The 27,774-nt window shown below is 54.5% G+C and overlaps 3 protein-coding genes and 1 pseudogene across 3 annotated transcripts; 2 read left to right on the top strand and 2 right to left on the bottom strand.

The window, feature by feature from the left end:
• Positions 1 to 1,066: 1,066 nt before the first annotated feature.
• ZNHIT1 (zinc finger HIT-type containing 1) lies at positions 1,067 to 6,028 on the bottom strand. Its single transcript, XM_055341401.1, has 5 exons — positions 5,958 to 6,028; positions 2,572 to 2,742; positions 1,728 to 1,807; positions 1,426 to 1,595; positions 1,067 to 1,322 (listed from the first exon to the last, which is right to left on the bottom strand). Exons 1-5 carry the CDS (start codon positions 5,977 to 5,979, stop codon positions 1,301 to 1,303), a joined length of 465 nt encoding a protein of 154 aa, XP_055197376.1. The 5' UTR covers positions 5,980 to 6,028; the 3' UTR covers positions 1,067 to 1,300.
• Positions 6,029 to 6,695: 667 nt separating this feature from the next.
• PLOD3 (procollagen-lysine,2-oxoglutarate 5-dioxygenase 3) lies at positions 6,696 to 14,193 on the top strand. Its single transcript, XM_055341361.1, has 19 exons — positions 6,696 to 7,118; positions 7,467 to 7,558; positions 7,697 to 7,833; positions 7,946 to 8,109; positions 8,268 to 8,380; positions 8,522 to 8,585; positions 8,898 to 8,995; positions 9,211 to 9,312; positions 9,498 to 9,623; positions 9,813 to 9,934; positions 10,233 to 10,337; positions 10,434 to 10,559; positions 10,875 to 11,016; positions 11,099 to 11,212; positions 11,422 to 11,490; positions 12,242 to 12,346; positions 12,873 to 13,019; positions 13,299 to 13,424; positions 13,755 to 14,193. The coding sequence occupies exons 1-19, from the start codon at positions 7,004 to 7,006 to the stop codon at positions 13,908 to 13,910; spliced, it is 2,223 nt and encodes a 740-aa protein (XP_055197336.1). The 5' UTR covers positions 6,696 to 7,003; the 3' UTR covers positions 13,911 to 14,193.
• A 3,806-nt stretch (positions 14,194 to 17,999) lies between these two features.
• MOGAT3 (monoacylglycerol O-acyltransferase 3) lies at positions 18,000 to 22,067 on the top strand. Its single transcript, XM_055339287.1, has 7 exons — positions 18,000 to 18,260; positions 18,548 to 18,655; positions 18,752 to 18,822; positions 19,094 to 19,298; positions 19,597 to 19,771; positions 21,376 to 21,578; positions 21,671 to 22,067. The coding sequence occupies exons 1-7, from the start codon at positions 18,188 to 18,190 to the stop codon at positions 21,823 to 21,825; spliced, it is 990 nt and encodes a 329-aa protein (XP_055195262.1). The 5' UTR covers positions 18,000 to 18,187; the 3' UTR covers positions 21,826 to 22,067.
• Positions 22,068 to 23,051: 984 nt separating this feature from the next.
• LOC129519101 (proteasome subunit alpha type-1-like) lies at positions 23,052 to 26,850 on the bottom strand (annotated as a pseudogene).
• Positions 26,851 to 27,774: the final 924 nt, after the last annotated feature.

The following is a 27,774-nucleotide window of genomic DNA, read 5'->3' as shown; positions in this document are numbered from 1 at the left end:
CCTCAAGTCTCCAGAGAAAGGCCAAGAAGACACTGGGAACATTTGGGCCAACTGTTGTAAAGTACCAAAAGGGGGAGAAGAGCCTATGAAGGTGCCTACCACCAAATTTGCTGGATCCATTAATATCTTACTGAGGTCATTTTGTTCAACAAATACTTCCTCAGCATCTGCTTTGCTATATTCCAAGGGGGTAAGGCTCTTAAGACAACAACTCCAAGGAGCTTATGAGCTCATAGCTTGCAATCAATTTAGAGCAGACATGGGTCTAAGAAGCTTTACCACCACATGAGAATTACAGCATCTGGGGGCCCCTGGGCGGCTCAGTTGGTTAAGCGTCTTTTGTATGGGTCATGATTTCAGGGTCCTGGCATTGAGTCCCACATCAGGTCCCCTGCTCAGCGGGAAGCCTGCTTCTCCCTCTCCCTCTGTCCCCCACCCCCACTTGTGCTTGCTTGCTCTCTCTCAGATAAATAAAATCTTAAAAAAAAAAAAAAAAAAAGAATTACAGCACCCAGAACCACCTAGAACAGAGGCCTCTATATCATGAATTCCCTCATGCTTCCCAGAAATTTCTGGGTTTTCTCTGCTACTAATAATTTCACACACCACAGCCCATTACAGCCTCATTGGAACAGCTGCTCCTTAGCCTGGCAGCACCAAGGACAAGGGATGACCTCTCCCTTGGGTTAAGCTCCAGAGGACGAAGGCAGGGGTGGCTCCTTCCACAATAGCATTCTGCACCTTGTCCCCAAAGCTCACTCCACTTCTCTGTCACCCAGTCCTGGCTATCCTCAGATGATATCAACTCAGAAGAACTAGAGAAACAAAAAACAAAACTAAATGCACTCAATCAATCAATCACCAAAAAATGACATCAAGCAGCAGCCAAGAAATGCAGAGACATGGGTGTGGTAGGTGAATGGGACCAAAATCTTCCTTGATCAGGAACTCAGACAGGCAGACAGTGGGAGGGGTGACTGACATATAGAAGGAAAAGCCACAGGGCAGTGAGGACAGGAGACCTATGACCCTCAGCCCCAAAACACATGTGACCAAATAGGCAGGCTCCTCCTCGCATGAAACCTTTTATTACAACAGCACACTGAGGGCCCAGCCCACTTCCCTGCAAACAGTCCCTGGGAGTAAGACTGGTCTTCCGCGGTACGTAGGACACAGCTTCGTTGGGCGCGGGAATGGCTCCTCTCTTGGTCCATGAGAGTACCTCTCCCTTTGGCCAAGCCCTCTCTGAGGCTGGGGAGATTGATGCACCGAAGGCCTTCTCCTCTGGGGACCCCCAGGCTCACACTGTCCACTTCAGACACCTGCAGGTAGAGGAAGCCCAGGATGAGGCAAGGTTCTGGGAGGCCTGAGGGGATGCAAGGGAGACGATGTCTCCCGGGGGCCCGGGGAAGGTTCTGAGTTCACCTGGTCTCCTGGTGGGTGCCCAGACAGCGCACAGTGCAGTACCGAGCACCACAGCTGACGCACGTATACGGGGAGGGGAAGCCGCAGACAGCACAGAAGGGGCGCTGGGGCCGGGAGGGGGGTCCCGCACAGGCTGTCAGGTAGTTGGGACCCTCGGCCACACTCAGGTTCTGCAGAGACAAGAGGAGGGCTCCAGAACTCCTCACCCACCCACATAACAGACACCTGCTCAGGACAAGGACCACTGTGGGCTCATTCCCTCCTTGTGGGGCCCTCCCAGTCCCTAGGCCAGCCCCCCTCACCTGCTCCTCCAGCAAGGCCTGAAAGTTCTTTCGGAAGCGAAGTTTAAAATGATCACCTCGAGTTTTCTTCTTCTTCTTTCCTACAGAGGAAGGGCAATTCCAGTTTACCCTTGAATGCCAAGGGCGTTAGGGGCACCGACCTCCTCCACGCAGTCAAAAAATCTGTGTATAACTTTCAACTCCCTACAAAACAACTTCAGATAGTCTACTGTTGACCAGAAGCCTACTGATAGCACAAGGGTGGTTAACACAGATTTTACACATTGTATGTATTACATGCTGTATTCTTCTAACAAGGCTAGAGAAAACCAACGATTAAGAAAACCATAAGGGACAGAAAACACCTTTACAGGACAGGACTGTAAAAAACCCACACACAAGGGGACCCATGCAGTTCAAACCTGTATTGTTCAAAGGTGAACTGCAGCTACTTGGCACATGCCAAGAAAGACACCATCTTTCTCTGTGCCATTGTTCCCAACACCCACATGTCCACTCCCTGCCCACCTGCTCCCCTGGGTTCCAAGCTGGCCTCTCTCTACCCAGTGTGTCCCTCCCTTCACTTCTCCAGCCTGCACCTACATGCACTGCAAGCTCCCCTAAGGCTTTGAGTCCCAGCTGGAGGGGCTCTGGGAGCTCAGCACCTCCATGTTCTGTATTCTCAATCTGCTAGAGGCAGTGAAGGCAGAGAGGGGAGGGAGGCTGGCTCACAGTCGGGCTCCTGGGTCATCTGCCCAACCCCCAGCCTGATGCCCCGGGGCAGGCTCCTCCCCCTTCCTCTGCCCAGTGTCCCCAGGCCCGCCCCGCCCTTCCTTCCTCCCGCCTCCTCCTCCACCCGCCTCACCCGTGTCTGCATCATCGTCAAACTGAGGCAGCCTTTTGCCAAGCTGGGGGAGTCCTGCGTGGGGGTCGTCCTGGAAGTTGTCATTCTCCAAGGCCTCGAGCTGCCGGTTGATGCGGCGCTGTCGCGCAGCCCGGTCCAGAACCCGCCGCTGTCCAGGATCCTGGGAGCGAACTGGATGGAGCAGAGCCTGAGAGTCGTGGGGGCACAGGAGAGAAGCTGGGGCGTCCCCAGCCTTTCTTCCCAATTCCCAGACCCAACCAATGAAATGCCTCCTGGAGACCTCTCACTGCTGGCAGAAGTCACACAACCGTGCGGATGGGGACCGTTGTACACTCTGGACTTCCAGCCTTCAGTGGACCTTAATGCCCCCACCTTCATGCTCAGCAATCCCATTTCCTGCAGAAAGGACACTGGCCACCCACATGTAGAGACGCTCATCTTTCAGCCCACCCTCAAACATAATTATATGGGCACCTGCCTTCCCTCCATTCCAAATGGATACAACACCCCCCCCCCCAACTCCTCCCCGACTCCACTGGAGTTCTTTCCTCCCTCCTGCATCTGCAACCCCACAGGTACTTTCCCTTCACTGGAAAACCTGCCAAACTCTCACGTTGACCTTATGTCCCTGTGACTCATCTTTGAGAGAATGGTCCATGGGATGTTTCATTTCTTCCCCTCCCATCTACCCCTCAACCTCCAGCAAACTGACTCCCATTCAGTGCGAACCACTCACAATTGGTGCCAAATTCACTGTGTATTTCTGCAATCTGCCTTTTATGACACCCTGAGACTCTGTCGACTGTTTCCCTCAGGTGGAAAGAATCCCCTCATTTGCTTCCTTGACATGACTTCAGGTTTTCCTTATGGTTATAGGCACTCAGTGAATATGCGTTTAATAAAGAAAGAGATATTTTGTGTAGAATTAATAGACCCCAGCGAACGGCTGGAGGGGTTTAAAATGGTGAGGTCAGCAAGTGATTTCCTGCAGTCGACTAAACAGCCAACAGTTGTGGAGCTAAGGAGAAAGTTCAGGATTAAGAGAACCACTTTTGGAGTCATTTGCATCTGGGTGAGAGCCCTGTGTTTGGGTTTGAAATCCCAGGAAGAGTGAAAAGATTGAGACAGAGATAGGGACAGCCCTCTCCTTAGGGGGGTGACAGTAGGCCACATGAGAGGCTTAGAAGAGTAGCCAGAGATGGCTCTGCTGATGCTGTAGCTCAAAATAGAATCTTCCCATCCAAGTCGGCTTCTCCCGCTGTGCAATGTTTAAGTAAGTGGAACCATTGACACAGACATCCTAAACAAGAAACCTAGGAGTTATTTCAGACCTCTCTCTCTTTATCAGGGTCTGATCATTCTACATTAAATATCTCTTTATTCACTCAACAAATATTTATTGAGTGCCTGTAACCATAATAATAGCATCAGCACCAGTGGCTAACGCTTACTGGGCATATACTACAAGACAGGCCCTATGCTAAGCACTTTGTGTAAGAGCTTTAACCCTTCATCAACCTTAAGAGAGAGATATCATTATCATCCCCAGATCACTGAAGTTCAAAGGCTAAGAAGCATGTCCAAAGCTCACATAGCTTGGTCAGAATTCAAACCCAGAACTGCTCAGCTCTGGATCTCTGCATATTGCCTCTTTTCCAAGTGCCCAGCAGTGCCCTAGGCTCTGGGAACACATGAGCTTACAGTCAGGTGAGGAATGCCAATGATCAAACAAACAAGCAGAGTACAGCATAGAATATGCTAGCACAAGGAAGTACAAAGTACAACAGAGCACATGTCAGAAACACCTAACTTGGCCTTGGGGTAGTCAAGATTCTCCAGAGTAAAGATTAGGTTGAGATCTGACCTAGAAGAAGAATAGAAGTTAGAAGAATAGAAGAATAGAAGTTAGCTTGGTTGGGGGAGGTGGAAAGGTATGTCAGGTCTTCGTACCAGCACGAGAGAAAGCTTGGATGGGAGACGGAGGTGCCTTCAATAAATTGTAAAAAGTTCAAGTAGGGCTGCTATCTAAAGTATGTTGGGTGGGGGTGGGGGTACTGTGCGGATATAAAGTCAGGCTGACCATTAAGTCTTACCTTTAAGTATCTAAAGGAGTTTGGATTTGGGGATTTACATTTTTAAAAAAATATTTTATTTACTTATTCATGAGACACACACACACACAGAGAGAGAGAGAGAGAGAGAGAGAGAGAGAGAGAGAGAGAGATGCAGAGACACAGGCAGAGGGAGAAGCAGGCTCCATGCAGGGAGCCCAAGGTGGGACTCCATTCGCCGGCTCCAGGGTCATGCACTGTGCTGAAGGCAAGCACCAAACCGCTGAGGCACCCAAGGATCCCTGGATTTGGGGATTTACAGTGCGAATAATGGAAATCTGGCAAAGAGTTTTAAGAAAGGACTGACATGATTGGATTGACTGCAGTCAATATGGCAGGGTGTTCCACCCACATACCTCTTTATGTCTACAACGCCATCGCTCCCTAACTGGCCTTCCAGCCTCTACACCTGCCCGGTACAATAAGGTAGCCACAGGATCCCTGGGTGGCGCAGCGGTTTAGCGTCTGCCTTTGGCCCAGGGCGCGATCCTGGAGACCCGGGATCGAATCCCACGTCGGGCTCCCGGTGCATGGAGCCTGCTTCTCCCTCTGCCTGTGTCTCTGCTTCTCTCTGTGTCTCTCATGAATAAATAAACAAAATCTTTTAAAAATATAAAATAAAAGACAAATCTGTTTCGGTCACGCCTTTGCCTTAAAAGGGCCTGTTGATGGTTCTCCACTGCCCTCTCCACAGAATTCAAACTCTCCAGCGGTGTACAGAATGCCTTTCAAGTGCACCTTTCCGCAGCCTCCAGACGCTCACTATTCCCCCGCAAGCCCCCAAATGTGCACTTGGCTTCCTGAGCGACTTGCTTTTTCTCGCTTTCCTGCCTTTGCACTCGAGGTTCACGCTGCCGGGAATGAGTCTCAGAGCGCCCGTACTGAGCGAAACCGTGACTCGACTTAGGATTCAGCTCAAGCTTTTTTCTCCCTCCAAGCCTTCCCGGTCCCCTCCGTCCCAGGAGCAGGGTTAGGTGCCACTCCTCCCCGCGCCCAGGAGCTGTGCACCCCTCTGCCGCCGCACATATCGCCCTGAAATGCAGCGGTGGGCCTGCACTCTGTCCCCGTCCCCGAGAGCCAGCTTCTCGACGATGATAGAGAACTTTTTCCCCTTTCCATCCCCGGCACTGGCACGGAGCATGCCAGGTCTGAGGGGCTACCCCGACGCCAGGACCCGAGGACCGGGGAAGGGCTTTGAGACTAATAACTGAGTGCGAACATCAGAGGCCAGGGTCTGGGAAGAGGTAGGAGGCCAACCGCCGGGGGCTCACATACCCGAAGTTTTCTTCTCCACCATTTCCACAACACACCTGACGGAAGAGCTTACTGCGCACGCGCGCTAAACCATCCCGTGGAAGGGGATGACATCACTTCCGGTAGCGCGTGCTGTTTGCGCGTGCGCAGAACGATCCCAGAGGGCATGCCACTGCGTCCACGCGTTACGTGGTGTTGCCTAGGAGACGAGAAAGCTTTCCGCCATATTTTATAGGGGCAAAACCACTTCCGGCCTGAGTGTGGTTGTGTATTTTGTGGGACCCCTTGAAATGGATCACCTTAAAGAGGTGGTGCCGGTGGTCCTTTGAGAAATGTCATTTTCCTTTCGTCCTTCTGAAGATGCCATCATCACAAAGGCTGCCCCTGGAGCTTCTCCCCGGGGCGGCTGAGGCGAGGGGCTGGACTTCCAAAGAAAGTGGGCAGGCTCGAGTGGGCAAGCCGAGAGGCCCCGGGGACCGTCTGCGGAAACCTCGCCCCGCAGCGCCGCTGGGGCCGCGGACTCCTCGGCCTTCGCCCCTCTGGCCGCCCGCTCCTGCACTCGTCCCCGCTCCCCGCGACCCCCACCCACCGCCGTGCTCTCCCCGCCTTCCGTCCCGCCGCTCCGGGCAGGGCTGTGGCAAAGACCCGCCTCCGCATCCCGCCCGGCCTGCAGGGGGTCACTTCCCCTCTCCGGGTTTCAGCTTCCTCGCGTGTCAGGCGGCGCTGGGCCCGGCTGGCTCTGGCCAGAGTCCTCGGCTCGGGATAGCCGGCCCGAGCCGCCGCCCCTCCCCCGCCTCCCGCCGGGCGCCCCCTCCGCGGCTCCGCGCAGCCGGCGCGCTCACGCCCGGGGACAATCCGAGCCTTGTCTGCGGCGCCGGCTCTCGAGTTTTCAGTAGCCTCGGGCTACGCCTTTTTTTCCAGGGCGGCGCCCAAGCCCCGCTCCTCCTCGGGGCTGGCCGCCTTGCGGCCCCGGCGGCGCTGCCCAGAACCCCTCCCCAGAGTTGGGATCCGGGCGCACAGCCCCAGCGCCCCGCGGGCCTGTGTGCCGTCTGCGCCGGCTCCCGGCCATGGCCTCCTCCGGCCCGGGACTACGGCTCCTGCTGGGGCTCCTCCTGCTGCTGCCGCCGCCGCCTGCTACCTCGGCCTCCGACCGTCCCCGGGGCGGCGACCCGGTCAACCCAGGTGAGAGCCCCGGGAACGCCGAGTGGGTGGTGCCAAGTCTGCGTGCCCGCCCGCGGGGCCGGGATGGGGGTCGAGGTCTGGAGGGGGTGCCGGCCTCTTCCACGCCCTGCGCCCTCGCCCACTCCCCACCCTGAGCCGGGATTTCCAGCCTCCCCACGTGAACGGACCCCGAATTCCTGGGTGTCACTCCCATCCGCTCTCAACTGGGGCCCGAGTTCCCCTGGTTGGGCCGAGTTTAAGAAGGAATTGGAAAAAAGCGAAGGACTGGAGCAGAGTCGTAGGGAGGCGAAGGGGGTGGGCGGTGAGCTGGGTGAGTGGGTCCTGAGCACCAATTCCGGCTGGTGACAGAGAAGCTGCTGGTGATCACGGTGGCCACGGCCGAGACGGAAGGATACCGGCGTTTCCTGTGGTCGGCGGAGTTCTTCAACTACACTGTGCGGGTGAGAGGAATGCCCTCCTTCCCCCCACCCCAGGGGTGGGCCGAGGGCTGGATGGCCAGGGCCCCACGGTAAGCCTGGTCGGGAGGGCCCGGCTGGCCGACTGAGCCCCTCCCTGGCATGGCGGGTCTCCCCCCACAGACCCTGGGCCTGGGAGAGGAGTGGCGAGGGGGTGATGTGGCCCGAACGGTTGGTGGAGGACAGAAGGTCAGGTGGCTAAAGAAGGAGATGGAGAAATATGCAGACCGGGAGGATATGGTCATCATGTTCGTGGACAGGTGAAGAAGGGGCTGCTGAAGGGGAGGAGAAGAAGGGGCAGGCAGGAGGCAGAGAGCGGGGGTCAGGATACTGAGGTTCCTGCTGTCCTGTCGTGCCCTCTTCCTCGCCCAGCTACGATGTGATTCTGGCTGGCAGCCCCGCAGAGCTGCTGAAGAAGTTCGTTCAGAGTGGCAGTCGCCTGCTCTTCTCCGCTGAGGGCTTCTGCTGGCCCGAGTGGGGGCTGGCCGAGCAGTACCCTGAGGTGGGCACGGGGAAGCGCTTCCTCAACTCTGGTGGTGAGTGGCAGAGCACCCGAGGCAGAGGGAAAAGAGTGGTGGGGCATATGGAGGGGCATATGGAGCGTTCCAGGTGCTGAGGGCCAGAGAGGGAGTGGGACTGGGCCCTGGGGCCTTGAGAGTCCTGGAGTCAGCACCTGCCCACCCATCCCCTGCAGGATTCATTGGCTTTGCCCCCACCATCCACAAAGTGGTCCGCCAGTGGAAGTACAAGGATGACGATGACGACCAGCTGTTCTATACTCGGCTCTACCTGGACCCAGGGCTGAGGGTAGGGAAGGCTGGAGGGGGGCTGTCCAGCCTCGAGCTGAAGGGGAGAGGAGAGGGTAGGGCTTTTGGGAGGATGTAAAAGGAGTGGGAAGTGCTGGCCTACCTCCCTCCATAGTGACCTGCCCCATCTCATCCCATCCAGGAAAAACTCAGCCTCAATCTGGATCATAAATCTCGGATCTTTCAGAACCTCAATGGGGCTTTAGGTGAGAACAAAGGGCTCTACTTCTGTCATTTTATTTAACCCTTCAAAGGGAAGGTCTGGGCTTACCATCTGTTACAGGGAGGAAAGTGCCTCTCTGAGGGACTGGTGACTTACCCAGGAACTCCCCCAGGGTGGCCAGAGCCTGGTCAGAACCCTCAGGAGAGAGACAGAACCCTACCCTAGAGCCACAGCCCTTCATCCTCTAGAGAAACCCTCCCAGGTTCCCCCACCCAACCGCATCCCATACTTAGAAGCATCATTGCTTGGCAGCTTTGAGAGGAAAGGAGTGTAAAGCAAGGCCTTTCTTCCCCAGATGAGGTGGTTTTAAAGTTTGATCGGAATCGTGTGCGGATCCGGAATGTGGCCTACGACACACTTCCTGTTGTGGTCCATGGGAATGGTCCTACTAAGGTGCTCCAATGGCTTATACCCTCCACCCCTGCCCCTGCCTACCTCTAGCCCTTCCAAGCCCGTCCTCCCTAACCCCACCAGCAGCAGAGGTGCTGGGAGAGGTGCTAAGTGTCCATCTCTCCCCTTCCTGCCCTGTCCCCTGCCTGTCCACCTGACCTCCCTCACCTCTGCTGCTGGACTCCTTGGCTTCTACCTCTTACTGCCTCTCCCAACAGCTCCAGCTGAATTATCTGGGAAACTATGTTCCTAATGGCTGGACTCCTCAGGGAGGCTGTGGGTTCTGTGGCCGGGACCGGAGGACACTCCCGGGGGGGCAGGTGAGGAGGGGTGCCAGGGTGCTGCAGGACCAGGCATCAAGGCAGAGGGCACAGGGAGAGCCTGCTGGGCAGCAGTGCATGGGGAGCTCCTAGGGATTCCCAACCGCCAGGGTGGTAGAGGACACACTGGTCTGGGGGCCTGGGCTCCTCTGAGCCCCGTCATGTCGTCATGTTGTATCTTCCAGCCTCCCCCCCGGGTGCTTCTGGCTGTGTTTGTAGAACAACCTACCCCATTCCTGCCCCGCTTCCTGCAGCGGCTGCTGCTCCTGGACTACCCCCCTGACAGGGTCACCCTGTTCCTGCATAACAACGTGAGACACTCTGACAGCCTCTCCCTTGTGCACCCTCCCAAGGAACTCTGCCCCTACCTGGTCTGGAACTCCCACCCCCCACCCCCACCCGGACTCCTTCCTTACATCCTTTCCATCCACCTCCTACCCCCTCCTGTCCCTCAGGCACCATTTTTCCTACCCTCTCTAACCCCTCTCTCCCATCTCCAGGAGGTGTACCATGAGCCCCACATCGCAGACTCCTGGCCCCAGCTCCAGGACCACTTCTCAGCTGTGAAGCTGGTGGGACCAGAGGAGGCCCTGACACCAGGCGAGGCCAGGGACATGGCCATGTGAGTGAGCACTGGGTGGGGAGGATGGGCAAGGGTGAAGGGGTGCTCCATGCAGCATGGAGCCTATGCTCGGCCTCCACAGGGGCGCCCTCCCAGCCAGGAGAACCTGGGGTCCTGGGGAAGCAAGCACAGCACCCCCCAGAACCCCCAGCCTTCCTCTTCTCCTCTTGCTGGTGCTTCTACCCACTTTCTTGCTCTCCTCGACAGGTGGGGGAGTTCTTCCACTTACCACACAGTCCCTTCCTTCCCCAACCTGCTCCCGTTTCAGCTCAAGTGTTCATTGATCTATCACCTCCAGGGACAGTTGTCGGCAGGACCCAGAGTGTGAATTCTACTTCAGCCTGGACGCTGATGCCGTCATCAGCAACCCACAGACACTGCGCATCCTCATTGAAGAGAACAGGTCACTTGCCCCGCTCAGCCAGAGGGCCCCCAAATAGTCTCCTGGGAGCCCCCACCTCCTTCCCGGGGCCCAGGGCTCACCTCTGCCTGTCCACAGGAAGGTGATAGCGCCCATGCTGTCCCGCCACGGGAAGCTTTGGTCCAACTTCTGGGGAGCCCTGAGCCCCGATGAGTACTACGCTCGCTCGGAGGACTATGTGGAGCTGGTACAGCGGAAGCGAGTGTGAGTCCTGCCGGAGGGCTGCAACCCCCTTTTGTCTGGCCTGGGGGAGGAGACCATAAACACCTGCATGCTCCCCCGTTTCCCTGCTCTCGGGGGTCCAGAGTGGCCACCAGTCAGAAGTGCCACCCCTGCAGAGTTGGGGCTGACTATGGAGCAGACTGAGGTGTTGTGACTAGCAGTGCTTAGCAGGGAAGCGACTGGACCTTTTGGCCTGGAGGGTGGGGTGCCCTGAAGGAAGGGGTTCCTGGGTTGAACCGGTCAGAATTTGGGGGAGAGGGCCACCCACTGATCTGACCCCAGCGTGGGTGCCTCCAGGGGCGTGTGGAATGTGCCCTATATATCCCAGGCATACGTGATCCGTGGTGAGACCCTGAGGACAGAGCTGCCCCAGAGGGAGGTGTTCTCAGGCAGTGACACCGACCCAGACATGGCCTTCTGTAAGAGTCTGCGGGATAAGGTGAGTGGGGCCTGGGCGCCCAAAGCTGGGGTGCAGAGAAACAGCCACCCATGTCTCCTCACACCCTCCCCCCCCACTCCAGGGCATCTTCCTCCACCTTAGTAATCAGCACGAGTTTGGCCGCCTCCTGGCCACTTCCCGGTATGACACAGACCATCTGCACCCGGACCTCTGGCAGATCTTCGACAACCCCCTGGTGAGAGCCAACTGCTTGCTCAGAGAACGGGACATGCCCTCCACTCTGGGAGGATGCAGGCACCTGCACACATGTGCAAGGGCTTGCTCCCAAGTTCAGCAACTGTGTGGGGAGAGTTGGTGGTGGTTGTGGTACTGGGGCTTCCTGAGTGGGAGCTGAGGGAGTGAAGAGGGCACCCATGGAGGTGTGTACCCCTCCCTCTCCCCCAGGATTGGAAGGAGCAGTACATTCATGAGAACTACAGCCGGGCCCTTGAAGGGGAGGGGCTCGTGGAACAGGTGAGCCCCATGTAGGACCCCTGACCCCCTGAGTCCCCTGCCTGGATTAGTCATTTTCAAACCGACTTCTCTTGGGTGTCTGAGGGTTTTCTGCTCAGGCAGATAAAGGTGGAGGCCCAGCAGATAGGCCTTCGGCTCCCCACCCTGCCACTGATCAGAGCAATCCTCTCTTGTTGTCGGCCTATTGGTATTATGGGTGGCATGACAGTTTTGTAAAGCCCCGACAGCAATCTGCCATTTGTACTTTTTCCAGTGCCACACCTGCCTTCCATGGCCCAGCCTTTCCTGGCTAGCCCCCATGCTCAGAGTCCCAATCCCCGAGCTTCTCCCATCTCCTGGGTTCCTTTTCTGTTCCCTGCTTTTTTATTTATTTTATTTTATTTTATTTATTTAATATTTTATTTTATTTTTATTTTATTTATTTTATTTATTTATTTATTTATTTATTTATTTATTTATTTATTTATTTATTTATTTATTTAATCTTATTTTATTTTATTTATGAGAGACACAGAAAGAGAGAGAGGCAGAGACATAGGCAGAGAAAGAAGCAGGATTCCTGTGGGGAGCCCGATGTGGGACTCAATCCCGGAACCCGGGGATCACGACCTGAGCTGAAGGCAGACGCTCAACTGCTGAGCCACCCAGGCATCCCTGCTCCCTGCCTTTACTCCCCTGGGTTGGCTGCTTTGCTCCCCAAGAGGTCTGCAAGCATCTCCCCTGGCCCTGTTCTTGCCCTGTCTGTCCTCAGCCCTGCCCAGATGTGTACTGGTTCCCCCTGCTGTCCGACCAGATGTGTGACGAACTGGTGGAGGAAATGGAGCACTATGGCCAGTGGTCAGGAGGCCGGCATGAGGTGAGAGGGGCTGGGGCAGGGAGGACTCCCCACCCCCTGGGGCAAGGAAGGTGCAGCTGTGATGAAGGGAAATGGAATCATGAGAGTCGGAGCAGGGTGGGGCCCCCAGAGTGCTGGGGACCCAGAGGGGGCACAACTGCATGCATGCATTCATTCAGAAACTCCTTACCAGGCAGGCAGGTCTGCGACGCCCACCACTGAACGGGCGCTCTGGTGTACTGAGCACCTGCTTGAGCCCTGCCCTCCTTCCTGCACCTCACCTGCTATAGGCAATAGCAGGAGCCCTGCTCCTGAAGGTTGTGATGGGCAGCCCAGATGCTGTAGGAGTTACAGGAGGGGCCCTTGGCCTGGATGTGGGGGGTGACCAAGGGGCTTCCCAGAAGAGGTACCATCTTCAGGGCGAGTTAGAGGGAGTCAGGTAGAGTGGTCGAGGCTCCTAAATGCACGTCACACAAGCTTTCGGGCCTCAGAGCAGGGGGGAGCGGCTGGCATGGCCCTATTTGGGCTCAGTGCCCACTGCCCACAGGACTCAAGGCTGGCTGGAGGCTACGAGAATGTGCCCACTGTGGACATCCATATGAAGCAGGTGGGCTATGAAGACCAGTGGCTGCAGCTATTGAGGACATACGTGGGCCCCATGACAGAGAGCCTGTTCCCAGGCTACCACACCAAGGTGGGCTGCCACCCCTGCCTCCTCCCACACCCCAGTCCTGGCTGGAAGTCTGCACATGGTGCCCCTTCAGCTCCTGTAGCATCCGGAGTCCCGAGGGAAGGGATACCGCGGGACGGCAGCCCCCCGGGGAGTTCGCAGGATACCCCCGAAGGGCCAAGATCCCTGCAGCCCTCCTCCCCTCCTCCCACTGGGTTGAGGCTTCACCTCCTCAGAAGCGCCCCCGCCCACCCTGTGACCTCACGGCCATCCCTCCCACCTCTTCTCTCGCACCCCCCACAGACCCGGGCAGTGATGAACTTTGTGGTCCGCTACCGGCCAGATGAGCAGCCCTCTTTGCGGCCCCATCACGACTCATCCACCTTCACTCTCAACGTGGCCCTCAACCACAAGGGCCTGGATTATGAGGTGAGCCCGAGTGCCCTCCCCCGTCAGGGCACTAGCAGGGCCTCTCCACACACGCACATACACACTTGAGCCCTGGGCCTCCTGACAACCCCTACACACCCTCAGGCACCTGCCCCTGGCCTGTCCTCTTCTTGGTTCCAGTTACTTCGCCTGCACGACCTCCCGGACCTCTTTCAGGCTGTGTGCCTTGCCATCACCCCCCACCCCAGCCCACCCCAGTGCCTCTCTTGTATGCTGACACCCCAAGCCCCCCATCCAGCCTCTCACCCTCCTATGCCCCCCGCCCCCCATCTACTGATTTGCCCACTTCCATTCCTCCATCTCTTCCAGGGAGGTGGCTGTCGCTTCTTGCGCTATGACTGCATAGTCTCATCCCCACGGAAGGGCTGGGGGCTCCTGCATCCCGGCCGTCTCACCCACTACCACGAGGGGCTGCCCACTACTCGGGGCACTCGCTACATCATGGTGTCCTTTGTCGACCCCTGACACTCAACCACTCTGCCAAACCTTCGCTGCCGCTGTGCCTTCCTGCACCCCTCTCCTTGGAAGGGGGTCTGTCTGGCGCCTCCCTTCCTGAGCGGATGTTCAGTGTGCCTGGGACTGAATGTGTCGCCTCCCCACCCCAACACACGGCCCTCTCAGGAAGCTCCTGGAGCCCCCATGCCCCTTCCCATGGTCCCCAAATGTTCCTGGGGAGAAGGCTTCTGGGGGCTCCCCATACAATAAATTATTGTTTCTCAGCCTCCCTCCCATAAAGGAGGATTTGTAACTCTTGAGTCTGTGTATGTCTTTCACCTCCCCACTGAGCCTGAATCCCTCCTGCCACCAGAGCGGAGGGAGTTACCCCACAGAAAAAGAACAGGGGAGAAGGCAGAAGCAGATGGTAGAGCAGTGTGGGAACATGGAAGCTTCCCTGGGTCCCATTTCTGGAGGTAGGGGTAGCATGGGGAGCCTGAGAAGGGCCAGGCCCCAAGGACTTCACTTAGATTTAGGTGGAAGCCTACCCCCACTCTCCCGCCAAACCCAGCCTCTTCTCCCTGACTCTCTTGTCACTTGAGGGCATCTGTGGGATGTCAGAGCCCTGTGTGGGGCTCTGGGGCCAGTGCAAAGGGAAGGAAGGCCCCCTGGAAGCATGTGTTCTAAGGGGACACAGGAGGCTTCTAGGACTCCAGCTTTTGGTTAGGGAGGATCAGGAAAGCCCTAGAGAGTCCTCTCAAGAAAGCTTCCTGGAAGAGGAGAATGTGAAGCAGCCTTGAAAAAGAGGCGAGACCTCCTGAGAGCTGATGTGGCCTCCAGCCTCTGCAAACAGGTGCCCTGGGGACTGCAGGCCATGTTCCTTTAGCTTGGTCCTTTCCAGTTCCTTTTCCAGCCTACCTTGCTGGTTTTCTCTCCCAACTGGTCCCTTGCAGAAGCCTTTTGAAAACCAAATGGCCTGTTCCTGGATCCCAGGGCACTTCTCACCTCCAACACCTAACTTGCCATCCATGCCTTCCTCCCTACTGCCTGGACTCCCAGGAAAACCTCCTCTATGAAGCCTTCCTTCATAGACTGTAGACTGAGCATCTCTCTGGCCTGTGTGTCTCACCTGGGTCTCCCTGCAGGTGGAAGTGGGCTGATCAGGGACAGGAGAAAATACCTCCTTGTGGGGTGGCAACCCACATGAGAGTGAAGCGGGAGACAGGGATAGAAAGGGGGTGCCAGCCTGAGCAGCACTGGATGCTGGCTCCTCCTGTCTCCTATGACCCACCATTCATTTACTGAGTGCTCCCAGCTGCTGGGCATCTGTCACAAGGGCTCTGCTTATTAGAGCAACAGCTGTCTTCTCATCGCTCACAGCTGGGCCAGAAAATTGCCATGAAGGAGGGAAAGTATTTTATGCCAGGAGAGCATGTGACAGAGGCACCTAATGGGGTGTGTGTCAGTCTTACCTAGAGAAATGACGTTCCCTGACCCTGAGACGGTACTGGCTTCACAGCTCTGGCCAGTGTCAGGAGGGCCGTGGTGATGGGAGGACCAACCCCAGCTTACTCGAAGGGTATCCTCTTTTGGGCTCACCAATCCCTGACCATTCTCCAAAAGCCCCTCCTTCTGGACTGTGTCCCCACAGAGACCTAAGCTACTCCTTAGGGGCCAGACCAGAGCAGCTAAAGGGTTTTCTAGCTGTTCTCACTCATGGGGGGAGCCCTGCCATTCATGGTACACACCATGCTGGCAACACCCCCACCTTCCCAGACCTCTGCCAGCTGGCTACTTGGCTACTTGGAGGTCCTGACTTCCACATGGTGCAAGCACCTGCCTCACTCCCAGGCTCCTGGCCACACCCCTGGGCATTTCTGTTTGGTCCTGTGTGTCACAGCCCCTTGAGTTCCAGCAGTGGTTAACCCTTCCTTGCTGGGGCTCACAAGGGTACAGGGTGTTCAGATCAGCAAAGGGGGAGGACACAGGAGCAGAACCAGGGCCAAGAGTCAGGGCCAGCGGATTGGACCACAATGAGTGTACTCAAGAGCCCATGGTGACCTCTGTGGGTGACCCCTGTGGACCCCTCCACAGTATGCTGGCCTCCTCCAGCTGCCTCCACTGGGGTCTTCAAGTGGTTGCTGTCCTGCAATGGGTCTTCTCCTTCTTGAAGCTAGGTAAGGCCCAGCACCTGGCACTCTGCTTCCCAACTGCCAGGAGGGAGGCAGGACAGGGATCTCTGGAGGCTCCTGAGGAAATAAGAAGGAATTAGCTGGGACAGGAGGGCCTGAAGCCATGGAACAGGGAAGAGGGAGCAGCAGAGGGGGATAATTGGGGATGGAATGCCTGGGTCCCGAGTCTTCTCCTGTCCTCCTCCAGCCCAGGTGTGCTGGCATTTCTAAGCCAGGCGAGCTTGCTCCTTGCGGTCCTCTACTTGGTCTGGCTCTACAGAGACAAGGACACGCGGAGGGCAGGAGGCTGGCACTCTGCCTGGGGCCACAGCTAGGCCATCTGGAGATGTTTCTGAGATTACTTCTCTGTCTCGGTGAGGGCACCCGGAATGGTGTGCTGAGTGGGGGCAAGGCTTTGGAAGAGACTTCTCTGGTCACCCTCAAAAGTCTAGTCTCACCGCCAGAGTGGGGGAGGTTCCCTCTGCCCCCAGCTGGTTAAAATCGCAGAACTGGATACTTCCTGCAACTACCTCTTTGGCTTCCACCCTCACAGGGTCCTGGTCATCTTTGGCAACTTCTGCACTGAGGCCACAGGCTTCTCCAGCCTCTTCCCTGGCCTCTGGTCTCACCGGCCTTGTTGGTTCCACCTCCCTCTCTTCCGGGACTACATCCTGTGTGAGGGGGAGGAGTGGGGAGAACTGCCTCAGGACCCTCAGTCCCTGCTGTGTTGCCCCTACCTCCCTAGAGGGCAGGTGGAGGCTCCTGGTCCCAGCTCTACCTTCCTGGTGCCCTCCTCCCCCTTTTCTCAAAAGCCCAGGCATCAGGCCCCCTCTGCACTCCCCCCAGGTTTATTGTCCTCTGACAGGGACAGTGCTGCCTCTCTCCTGTCCGGGCCTGGGGGCGGCCAGGTGGCCCTGCTGGCCCTGGGAGGGCCCCTGGAAGCGCTGTTTTGCGGATCCGGAATCAGAAGAGCTTTGTCAAGCTGGCACCGGGACACGGGTGAGGAAGCCGCCGTGTCCGGGTTGCACCGGCTCGGCCTAACTTGGGGAGGAGCGCGGCCCGCCCCAGGAACCTGGAATCAGGCGCGCCCCTGCTTCCCCAGGGCCTCCCTGGTGCCTGTCTTCTCCTTCGGGAAGAGCGAGCTCTTCCAGCCGTTCCGAACCCTCCGGACCCTTGGGCCTCCTTCTGCCCTTCCGGGCGCGCCCATCCGCACCGTCCGGGAGTCCCAGCCTCTGCCCCCTCGGCTCCCCTGCGCGCACCAGCTCCCGCAGCGCTCGGGCCAGCGCGCTCCCCGCGCGGGGCGGTGAAGGTCGGTGGCTGCTGGCCACGCCTGGCCACGCCTGGCCACACCGGCCTCACCCTCTTTGACAACCTCCCAGGCCCTGAACTCTGTCCGAGACGGTCGCGCCGTTGGGCAGGAAGGGGCCGGGCGGGGCCGGGGACCGCGTTCTGCGCGCAGTGAGGCCCCCACCCCCGCGAAGCTGCTCTAAGTGGGGCGGCTCACGTGGCTGTTCCGGGAGCGCAAGGCGCGCTCCGGCCTCCGGGGCCACCCGCACCTCCTCCGTACGCGTACGCGGGGCACAGCCCCGATCCTCCCGCCCCCGCGGCGACTGGGGACGGGCAGTGGAAATTAAACGTGGGACCAGAGCTGGCAGTGTGTGCGTGTTTGTGCGCAGCCGTGTCCCTGAGGTGCCGACACTCCCGGGGACCTGCACACGGAGCCGGGGCGCGCACCAGGGGCCTGCCCGGACACGCTGGGTATGCCGTGGTCTCAGCTGGGACCCGGCTGGCGGGCGCTCCTGCTTCTTCTGAGCCCCCCTCCACATCGGTTTCTGGGCCACCGATGCCCCACACCCCTCACACACACCCTGCCGCCTCCCAGCTCCGCCCAGGGACCAGTCCAAACAGACTGACGCAGGCAGTTCAAAGATCGTTCTAGGGCCCCAGATCCAAGGACCTCCCTATCCACCTCCCTACCCACACTCAGGCAGCACACCTGCAGGCCCCGGGGGCCTGGAGCGTTTGGTCGCTGCAGCAAGAAAGCCTTCACTCCGTGCCCAAACCTTCGCCGTTTGCACTCCAGGCCCTGGAACCCCGCTGGCGGAGGGGAGCGACAGCCCGCCTCGCGACCCCACCATGAAAACCACGCAGAAACAGTGGCTAGAAGTCTTAGGCGCCTTCTATTACGTGCTCATTTTCCTCTTCATGGGTGAGACGCCTGGTGCACCGAGGGTCCGCCTGGGGAGCAGGGACTGCGGGGACGCAGGCTGGGCTGGGGCCCCACTTGCCTGTATAGGGGAGGGCTAAGGGAGCAGGAGAGCAGCAGAGGGACAGAGGTCAGGCTGGAGGCCGCAGGATGCATTCCAGCAATGGGAGGGGCGGGGAGGGGGGTGAGGCGGGGGAGGGGGGTGGGGGTGGGGGTGGCACAAGGTTGTGCAGGTTGGAATGACCCAGCTTCAAAAACTCATGCGTTTTGCTTTCTCATCTTTCACCCAGGCCCTTTCTTCTCCCTTCTTGTCCTCTTCCTCCTCTTCACTTCATTCTGGTCCATCTCTGTTCTCTACTTGGTGTGGCTCTTCCTGGACTGGGACACACCCAACCAAGGTGAGCGTGGCTGAGCGTGGCTGGACATGCACCCAGGGAGCAGAGATGGGGGCCCGGTGCCTCCAGAGATTCTTCCATCCATTTCTCTGCCCCAAGGTGGGAGGCGCTTTGAGTGCATCAGGAGCTGTACCATTTGGAAACACTTGAAAGATTATTATCCTATTAAGGTGACAGGTCACCCTCCACAGAGACTCTCTGTCCCCTCTCTCTCCCCAGCCCCCCACCCCTGCTCACCCCTGCCCTTGCGGGGGGGGGGTAAACTCTGGCAAGAATACACATGGGACAGGGGTGGAGTGGTGTTCCAGAGTAGGCCCTCTGTCCGTTGACCCTATTTGAGGACCTTGAACTCTGAAGTCGGTTGGGGTGGAGGGCAACTCTTTTCAGCTGGTGTCCTGCCTTCCATGCCTCTTTCCCTTCATCCTGCCCAACACCCTGAAGCTGGTGAAGACAGCAGAGCTGCCCCCTGACCGGAACTATGTTGTGGGTTCTCACCCACATGGGATCATGTGCGTGGGAGCCTTCTGCAATTTCTCCACGGACATCAACAACTTCTCCAAGCAGTTCCCGGGGATTCAGATATCACCCGTAACACTGGCCTCTCTCTTGTACCTCCCAATCTATCGTGACTACCTCATGGCCTTTGGTAAGCCTCAAGCTGAGTGGGAGGAGGGCCCGTTCCTACCCCCCCACACCAGACTGCCTCCCACCACCCAACACAGGGACCTGGCCTGAACATTGGCCTGGCTCACAGTGGGCATCAGTGCATGGCTTTGGAGCGAGTGTCCTGCATCCTTGTTGGGAAAGGCACTAGAGGTCACACTGCCAGTGGCATGGGGAGCAGGTGTGGGAGGAATGGGGTGTGGATCCCCCTGAATGGCAGGTGAGGGACTAGGCAGCCCAGGAGGGGGTGGTGACTGCTCCCTACCTCCTCATGTACGCAGGACTGTGTTCTGTGAACCGCCGGAGCCTGGACTTTATTTTGTCCCAGCCCCAGCCCGGGCAGGCGGTAGTCATCGTAGTTGGGGGTGCCCACGAGTCCCTGTTTGCGATCCCAGGGATGCACTGCCTCGTTCTCCGGAACCGCAAAGGCTTCGTGCGCCTGGCACTGAGGCACGGGTGAGTGGGGTGTGGTACCCAGCCTGGGGCTGCTGTGGATGATCAGAACTTCACATTTTGTCTAGGGGTCCACATTCTTTGTCCCTGCACACGCAGGTTCCTGTAGCTGGGCCCCTATGTCCCCAGAGCCCACACTGTGCCCTGTATCCACAGGGCCCTCATGTCAACACTTGAGTGCTTTCTCTGCACCAAGCACCAGGCCCACTTTTGCAAGGCTTCTTCCCTCTCTGAAAGAGGCAGGAGCATAGTGCAAGTAGCAGGACCTTATGCTCAGAAGCCCTGGGGATTTCTGATGCCACCTCAAAGGCAAGACCTTGGACATGGTTTTTTACCTGTGAGACAAGACTAATACTATGCTATGATGTTGCAGTTGCAAAGACCAGATGAGAAAATATATACAGTTGTCCCTTGAGCAACACTGGTTTGAACTACACAGGTCCCTTATACAGGGATTTTTTTTTTTTTTTTACAGTTTAGACTTTAAATGTATTTTCTCTTCCTGATGATTTACTTTCTACTTTTTTTTAATGTTTTTTAATTTTTTTAATTTTTTATTTATTTATGATAGTCACACACACACACACACACACACACACAGAGAGGCAGAGACACAGGCAGAGGGAGAAGCAGGCTCCATGCACTGGGAGCCCGACGTGGGATTCGATCCCGGGTCTCCAGGATCGCGCCCTGGGCCAAAGGCAGGCGCCAAACTGCTGCACCACCCAGGGATCCCTCCTTTCTACTTTTTAAAAAATATTTTATTGATTTATTTATTTTAGAGAGAGTGCATGTGTGAGCAGGAGGAGGGGCAAAGAATCTCAGGCCGACTCTGGACTCTGCACTGAGCACAAAGTCCAGCGTGGGGCTCAGTTCCTCAAACCTGAGATCATGACCTGAGCCAAAATCAACAGTTGGGTTCTTGGTCAACCAAGCCACCCTGGTGCCCCCTGATGGTTTTCTTTCTTTTTTCCTTTCTTCCTTCTTTTATTTCTTTCTTCTTTCTTCCTTCTTTTTAAGATTTTAATTTAATTAAAATAATTTGGGATGCCTGGGTGGCTCAGCAGTTGACCATCTGTCTATGGCTCAGGGCATGATCCTAGAGGCCCAGGATCGAATCCCACATCAGGCTCCCTGCATGGAGCCTGTGTCTTTGCCTCTCTCTCTCTCTCTCTCTCTCTCTCTCTCTCTCTCTGTGTGTGTGTCTCTCATAAATAAAATCTTAAAAAAAAAAAATTGTGAGTCCAGGGGCACCTGGGTGTCTCAGTTGGTTTGGCATCTGCCTTTGTTTTGGCTCAGGTCATGATCCTGGGGTCCTGGGATCAAGGCCCACATCAGGCTCCCTGCTCAGTGGGGAGTCTGTTTCTCCCTCTCTCTCTGCCCCTTCCCCACTGCTCCGTGCTCTCTCTCTCTCAAATAAATAAATAAAATCTTAAAAAAAAAGAAGAAGAAGCATTGTGAGTCTTTCCATCTTTCTTTGTCATTTGCTTGAAAACAAGACCTTGGGAAGAGGAATCTGTAGGTGCGGGGAGGGATTTGCAGTCCGTCTTGGGGCGCTGCACAAGCCGCTGGCCTGACCATCCTTCTCTCTCGTTGTCTCTTCCCAGAGCTTCCCTGGTACCTGTGTACTCCTTTGGGGAGAATGATATCTTCAGTTTTAAGGCTTTTCCCACAAACTCCTGGCAGTATCTGTGCCAGATCACCATCAAGAAGATCATGAAGTTTTCTCCTTGCATCTTCTGGGGCCGCGGACTCTTTTCAGCTGACTCCTGGGGTTTACTGCCCTTCGCCAAGCCTATCACCACTGTGGGTGAGTACCTCCAGGGAAGAAAGCTGCTGTCAGCTGTGCAGGCAGCACAGCCCTCCCCACACCCCTCACCTCTGTCTCCCTTTTCCCTGCAGTGGGCCGCCCCATCCCCGTGCCACAGCGCCTCAACCCCACTGAGGAGGAAGTTGACCACTATCACATGCTCTACATGGAGGCTCTAGAGCAACTGTTTGAGGAACACAAGGAAAGCTGTGGTGTCCCAGCCTCTACTCACCTCATCTTTAAATAGCCCTGGCTTTGCCATTCCCCCAGCCCTGAGGCCCTGAGGGGGCTGTCAGAGCACCCACTGCCAGGCGTCAGTGCTCCAATAAAAGCTCCTTCTCTCTCCCCACTACTTTGTAGAGTCAGATGCCTTGTGGAGCTCCAGCTCCTGCTCTGGGGGTAAGCAGGCCCAGGCATACTCTGCCCTCATCTTCCTGCACTGCAAAGCTGCTGCTTTGGACTGGGGATCAGAACCCTGATTCCAACAACCTCCTCCCTGCAAGCCTTAATTCTGCTGCATTACCTTGCATAAGTCTCTTTTCCTTGCTGACCCCTTTCTCCCTCTGTGAACGAAGGCATCTGCTTCCCTAAGCACTGTAGGGCCTCAGGATTGAGTTGAGGAGGTCAGCTCTGCAGAGGGGTAGGTCTGCAGGGTAAGCTGGAGAAGATAGCTGAGCTTGCTCAAGGATCCCTGGCTGTATGGGGAGTGGAATGATCTTTGATAGTAGAAAAGATAGTATTAGTCCATAGCTTACTACTGCACCCCATCTCCATCCTTTATGTCCCCTTGTGGCTGGAAGATGAATGAAACAGGGACCCATTGGAACAGCAGTAAGCCCTACTGCAAACCCAGCATCAGGTCAACATTAATCTATCTGCTCAGTAAGCATGGGACTCTTGTGATGATTGCGGAATTAATATTTAAGGGCTTAGAACACAGATTGGCAAAATATTGTCATCCTCATCACAGACATGGTGTCTGTCCAACGAGAGGGTAAAACTGGACAGTCTAAGGGTCCTCATGTGGGTCATACCGTCCCCCTGACTACATCAGTTCTATTTACTGACTGGATTTGCATCTGTATCCAGGACTTCAGAACAACTTGTTGAAATGTAATTGGAATGCAACTATACTAGTCTCCCACTGTCTTCTCAAATATATTCCATGGAAGAATTTCTTTCTTGTTCCTGGATGAAAATCTGAGCAGTCCTGTGACTGCTTAGGTGGCATGTTATTCATTCACCCAGGTTGGTACATAGACTTGTAGCTTGGGTAGTAATCCACACTCTGGTCTTCATCCAAGGGTAGGAATCTTCCATCTCCAGCCAGGGCAGCAAGTGAGCTGCCCTCTTGACCAGAAGAGGTGGGAGGTGGGGGTGGGGAAGGAAGGGTGTGGAGCAGAAAGGGGATGGCGTTGACCTATTTCCTCCCCCTCCCTTACTAGCTGCTGTGACTGAACCCCTCAGGATTGGAGTGTGGGGCAAAGGAGGAGAAAAATGATCCCAAGTGTTCTTGATGATATTATCGGTAAGATAGCTTTGTGTTCCCTGCACCTCCAGACCTCCCAAGCTGATTCCATTTTTTCATGGGGGCTCTCCTGGATTCCCTTTTAAGTTCTTCTGTCTCACCATCTATCCCTGGTTTTCTGCCCATGCACTTGACATAGGATGGAATTCCCATTGCTTTTCTAGGCTGGAAGTAGAGAGAGGGATGGAAAAACCCAGCCCCAGCCTGGAACATTCTTAGCTTGGATACCACCAGAGTATAGCCGGGGCTCAATGCAGCTACTTGTCCTTCCTTCTTTCCTGGATGGGAGCTTCTAGTCAGCTACTGTCTGGTCTAATGAGACTTCTCTGGCGGGTACATCCCCCAAATGCTGGAGCATACCAAACTCTTTGAATCTTGCAACCTTTGTCACTGATCTTGTGGAGGTAATAAGCCTTGTCCTCCAGGGGTAGGACTCCCAGAGACCTGAAGGCCTACGCCCGTCCCCACCACTCTCCCATGTGTCCAAACTGTGATCCTTGTTGAGAGTGAGGGACCTGAGAGTCACTTCTTAATTATTTGCTTGGAAAATGTGGTTTTGCTTGTTGCATGTGGTCTGGTCAGGCCCCTTTTGGAATGCAGGACCTGCTTGTTGGAACTTCATGCCTCAGCCCAAACTTGGGGCAGGGGGGCACGTGTGTTTTTCTCTAGATTATTTTCTTGGGATTGTGCTTAAGCCTCAGACCAAGGGGCCGGTCCCTTCCAGTTCTAGACTCCAGGTCCTAGGTCCTCGCAGAGAAATATGCCACACTGCTGACAGGGTGATGATGGCCATTTATTGGAAACAGGAATAGGACAGAGTTGGAAGGCAAATATTTCAAGGGGAAGCTTGACACAGAACTTGAATTTGAGGCCCCAAGGTGGTCCAAGAGGCATTTCTGAACTGTACGGGAGCAGCAGGGATGAGTCTGCTGATTGGCACCCAACACTGAGCCACATACTTGGCTTTGAGTCCAGCTCTGCCAGCTACCGATCGTGACCTTGGTCAAGCCGCTGAATCTTTCCAAGCCTCAGTTCCTCCTGGTAACATCGGACTACCTACTTCAGAGTTGTGGGGTTTTAAAACTTTCTATTGAAATACCACACAGACAAGCACACAAATCATAAGGGCATAGCTCAAATTTTCACCAACTGAACAGACACAGGGCTTTTCTGGGAAGCGAATGAGATGCATCCAAACTCACAGGACAGCTGCACAGATGTCTTTGTGTTGAGGTTGAGCAAAACTGTCACCCGTCAGCGTCCCATCTTTCTGAGGCAGGGGCGGGGGGCACAATTCAGCCCTCAACAGGTGCCTTTTAAAAATTCACAAAGAGTCCTCTCTGCACCCACCCAAAGATGGTCTTCTGTGCAAATTATATTGGGTGGTGGCAAGCATTTGCCATGGGATATTTTCTTGGGGGAGCACACGTGGCAGGTGCACAAATAGAATAACAGGGATCTCTAGACGGTCCGGAAGGGTCTATTGTATTTTCAAGAGGCCTGGGTCCCAGAACCATTAATGAGCATCACCATGCCATTCCTCCTCCATGTAGCTTAATGATAAGCCCCAACACTGTGATTTCTCCTCCTGATCTGGATGAGTCTACCTTATGAATATATGAACTGAAGAAGCCTTAGGAATTCAGATTACTGCCTCTTCTAGCTTTTTCCTCCCCTTTCATTCTCCCCGTGGCCACCAGAGGGCTGTCTCTACTCACAAGGCAGATGTGTCACTGGGGCTTAAACCCCTTCCTAGCTGACCAGCCCCTGCCTACAAGATGAGTACAACCCAGAACTGCTTGTTCTTGTGAAGCTGGCTGTTGCTTTGGGCTTTGCTCAGGCTGTCCACTGCTGCTGGTAGGACCTGGCCCTTCTTTATCCTCTGGAGGGAATTTTAACCAACTGAACCACCCAGGTGCCCTTGGTTGGATTTCAGTCTTGAGCATCAGTGCCCGGTAAGATTCCAACAAGACAACTACATCTGAGGTTTTGATGGAAGAACACAGTCCTTCCCAAAAAAGCACAACCTGACCCTTAGGAATAAATTTAATGGGAGCCACATATATGATTTAAGCTTTTCTACTGGTAAGCACTTCAAAAAGATAAAGAGAAAATGGTGGGATTAGTTTTAATAATATTTTTATTTGGCCCAATATATCTAAAATATTCTTTCAATATGTAATCTATATAAAAATAGTAATGAGAGGGACATCTGTGGTGTGCCTTTGGCTCAGGTCGTGATCCTGGGATCGTGGATTGAGTCCTGCATCTGGCTCCCCGCAGGGAGCCTGTTTCTCCCTCTGCCTATGTCTCTGTGTCTCTTATGAATAAATAAACAAAATTTTTTTTCACAGGCAGGTGAAACAATTTTATTTCACAGTTGTCTTTAAAACCACAAAGACACTATGTTCTTCATATAAAAACATTAGTACAGATAACTATACTTTCTAGAAAATGATTATATAGACCCTGTCAAAGAAAAATGCACACCATTATATGGTTCAGACAAGTTACTTGGGAAAAACACATCTGGACCGATTCCTAAAACATACCAGAAGATCACGCCGCATCTTTTGGTTCAAAGTATAGATTACTGTCATCAGTAAGGGCTCCTGCATTCTTACATATTTGATAATACACATATAGACTGGTTTGTGACTTAATGCTCCATTGGTTCATCAGCCTTTTCTGCAGGTTCATCAGCAGGTTGAGCAGGCTGTGCCTTTCTCTGTGGTCTTTCTTCAAGGCCTTCCAGGAACGGAGATACATCATCATCATCATAAATCGTAAACTCCAAGTCTTTACCAACAATTCCAATGGAAACATTCTTTGTAGTTAGGTCCTGTTCTGCAGGAAGTGTCTCTCGTAAGGCATGCAGACCATGTTTAACCAGTTCATTCAAATTTCACTCCATAAAACCAGACATATGTCTCTCCAAGTAAGTACGAGCTGATTGAGAACGGGCTCCAATGGACATGGCTCTACAGTCAAAATAGTTGGCAGATGGACAAGTTTGGAAAATGTGAGGGCCCATATCATCATAACCAGCAATGAGCAGTCCAACACCCTATGGTCTCCGGCCATACCGTTGTGTTGGTATCTGGGTCTTGCTTCCAATTAGAGATACAAGATGAGACACAGGAAGAGGTCTGTCAAATACAAATCTGGAATCCAAACACTCCTGGCACATAAAATTACATAACAGTCTAGCATCAGCAGTAAGTCCCGCAATTGAGATACCAATATGGTTATCAACATGAAGAATTTTCTTCTGATGAGCTGCAAGCTCTGACTGTGCTCTCTTCAATGCAACCAACACTGCATGGGTTTTTGATTTCAGACCAACTGTGGCTGAACCTTGTTTGACAGCTTCTATTGCATATTCAATTTGATGAATCTTGCCCTGAGGGCTCCAAACAGTGACGTCATTGTCATACTGGTTGCGAAACATGGTTCCGGCGCGGGTCCCGCTGGGCCTCCGGCAGAGGTGGCGGCTTCAGGAGCCAATAAACAAAATCTTAAAAAAAAGAAAACAGTATGAGAGATTTTACATGCTTTCTTTTTGGACTAAGTCCTTGAAATCTGACTTCTACTTCTACTTTGAACATATTTCAATTTAGATGCTAAACATCCATAGGAAATATATGATCCATATTTAGAGTTTACAAAATTCTCAAGTGCAAAGGTAGGTTCATGAGTGAAAAAGTAGTTCTGAACATACTTGAAAGCTTTTCAGAGATGCCTGGCTGGTTCAGTGGGTAGAGCATCAGACTCTTGATCTTGGAGTTGTGTGTTTGAGCCTCATGTTGGGCGTAAAGGTTACTTCAAAATAAAATCTTTTTCTAAAAAAGTTTTCCAATAACTAGATCAATGATCTATTTTAAAATTTAATTCAAGTTAAATGAAATAAAAAGTTCAGTCCCTCAGTGGTGCCAACCACATTTCAGGTGTCCAATAGCAACACATGGTTAATGGCTACCTTATTGCCCAGGGGACGGAGATTTAATTCTCAGTCTACAGGACAAACAGGAGAGGGGAATATGGTAAACACCACCATGGAGGTGTAATCAGCAGAATCCAGATGGTGAGGACATTTACAGGAGGCAGGCAACCTTGTTTCTTCAACAAATAGTTGCAAAAAGAGAGAGATGGAGGGGAAATCTATAGATTAAAACACATTTAGAAGATATATCAACTTTATCAGTTCTCTGTTCCTGTAGGGCAAATTACCCCCAAACTTAACCAGCTTAAAAGAACAAGCATTTATTATCACATTGTTTCAGAGGGCGGGGCTTGGCTGGGATATTCTGGCCTAGAATCCTCAGGCTGCAGTCAAGCTGTCCACCAGGACTGCAACACTGCAACATCTCAAGGCTCCCCTGGGGTGAGGGATCTACTTGCAAGTTCACTCACATGGTTGTTGACAGGCCTCAGTTCCTGGTGGTGGGATTGAGGCTACTGAGCTCCTCATAGGCCTATCTGAGTTTCTCAAGACAAGACAGCTGGCTTCCCCTAGAGTGAGTGCAGAAAGGGAGAGAGAGAGAGAGAGAGAGAGAGAGAGAGAGACAGAGACAGAGAGAGAGAGAAGGAGAGAGAGGAGGAGAGAGGAAATATTTTAGGTGTGTGTTTAGTCACCTTGCGCCACCATAACAAAACACCACAGACTAG

The sequence above is a fragment of the Nyctereutes procyonoides genome, unplaced genomic scaffold (assembly GCF_905146905.1).
Source record: "Nyctereutes procyonoides isolate TBG_1078 unplaced genomic scaffold, NYPRO_anot_genome, whole genome shotgun sequence".
Classification (NCBI taxonomy): domain Eukaryota; kingdom Metazoa; phylum Chordata; class Mammalia; order Carnivora; family Canidae; genus Nyctereutes; species Nyctereutes procyonoides.
Note: the sequence above shows the minus strand (reverse complement) of the source record. Positions and strands in the feature narration are given on the sequence as shown.

Coding starts and splice junctions, on each gene's coding strand:
- MOGAT3 (XM_055339287.1), top strand. CDS start 18,188: ATGAAAACCACGCAGAAACAGTGGCTAGAAGTCTTAGGCGCCTTCTAT. Junction 18,656..18,751: donor CTGGGACACACCCAACCAAG/GTGAGCGTGGCT, acceptor CTCTGCCCCAAG/GTGGGAGGCGCTTTGAGTGC. Junction 19,299..19,596: donor TGACTACCTCATGGCCTTTG/GTAAGCCTCAAG, acceptor TCATGTACGCAG/GACTGTGTTCTGTGAACCGC.
- PLOD3 (XM_055341361.1), top strand. CDS start 7,004: ATGGCCTCCTCCGGCCCGGGACTACGGCTCCTGCTGGGGCTCCTCCTG. Junction 10,338..10,433: donor ATCCTCATTGAAGAGAACAG/GTCACTTGCCCC, acceptor GCCTGTCCACAG/GAAGGTGATAGCGCCCATGC. Junction 13,425..13,754: donor ACAAGGGCCTGGATTATGAG/GTGAGCCCGAGT, acceptor CATCTCTTCCAG/GGAGGTGGCTGTCGCTTCTT.
- ZNHIT1 (XM_055341401.1), bottom strand. CDS start 5,979: ATGGTGGAGAAGAAAACTTCGG. Junction 1,808..2,571: donor TGACGATGATGCAGACACGG/GTGAGGCGGGTG, acceptor CTTCCTCTGTAG/GAAAGAAGAAGAAGAAAACT. Junction 1,323..1,425: donor GGCACCCACCAGGAGACCAG/GTGAACTCAGAA, acceptor CTCTACCTGCAG/GTGTCTGAAGTGGACAGTGT.